Genomic DNA, 788 nt, shown 5'->3' with positions numbered 1-788 from the left:
AAGAAGAAGAAGATGAAGAAAAAGAAGAAGAAGAAAGTTTCTGAAAGCTTAAAGCTTGAAAGTCATTCTATCAAATTATTAAGAGAAGAAAATTTTTTTTTAAAGACAAGAAGCAATTCGTTTCTACTAATAGAAACGAAATCCCTTCTGATTGTACAACCAAAACGATGATGATGATGATAATAATATTAATAATAATAATGATAATAATAATAATAATAATAATAATGATAATAATAATAATAACAACAATAATAATAATTTTCTCTTACATTGTCACAAGGCCACAAATGTGTAGAGGAAGGGTATAGTCGATTGATTTGACCCCAGTACATAACTGGTGCGTATTTTATCAAGATCGGAGGGATGAAAAGCTAAGTTGACTTCGGCAGGATTTGAACTCAGAACATAAAAGGACATGACCAAATACTGCAAGACATTTATTTGGTCAGACGCTCTACTATTTCTTGGCCACTTCATCACCCTAAATATAAACAATAATAATAACAATAGTAATAATGATAATATAAACAATAGTAATTAATAATAATAATAATAATCATAATAATAATAAAAGCCAAATAAAACAATCCAAACACAATGCACGCTATACAGTAAATATCCAATAAAATAAACAATCCCTCACGACATGTACTCTACAGGTTGGATACCCAACAGAACACACAATACAAACACTTATATGAAAAAAGACCCAAGCCAAAGCCCTTAACAAAACAAACTGGGGCAATAGAGTACAAGGAAGAGTTTGTGCTCCCCTAACAACAACA

At 29.9% G+C, this 788-nt stretch overlaps 1 protein-coding gene across 4 annotated transcripts in view; it reads right to left on the bottom strand.

Annotated features, from left to right (window-relative positions):
* The window catches only part of LOC106871426 (uncharacterized), a 377941-nt gene that overhangs the window by 86191 nt on the left and 290962 nt on the right, over positions 1–788 (bottom strand). For 3 of the 4 annotated variants that reach the window (XR_008264553.1, XR_008264554.1, XM_014917872.2), the window contains exon 5: positions 273–484. The exons of the other annotated variant lie outside the window; for it this stretch is intronic. Coding sequence is in view for 1 of the 3 variants with exons in the window: in XM_014917872.2 (XP_014773358.1) it covers positions 273–335 (63 nt within the window). In the remaining 2 variants the exon portion in view is untranslated. The remainder of the gene's footprint in view (positions 1–272; positions 485–788) is intronic. 4 annotated transcript variants of the gene reach the window in all.

The sequence above is a fragment of the Octopus bimaculoides genome, chromosome 7, assembly GCF_001194135.2.
Source record: "Octopus bimaculoides isolate UCB-OBI-ISO-001 chromosome 7, ASM119413v2, whole genome shotgun sequence".
In the NCBI taxonomy this organism is placed as follows: Eukaryota; Metazoa; Mollusca; class Cephalopoda; order Octopoda; family Octopodidae; genus Octopus; species Octopus bimaculoides.
This window is presented reverse-complemented; position numbering and strand designations above follow the sequence as displayed.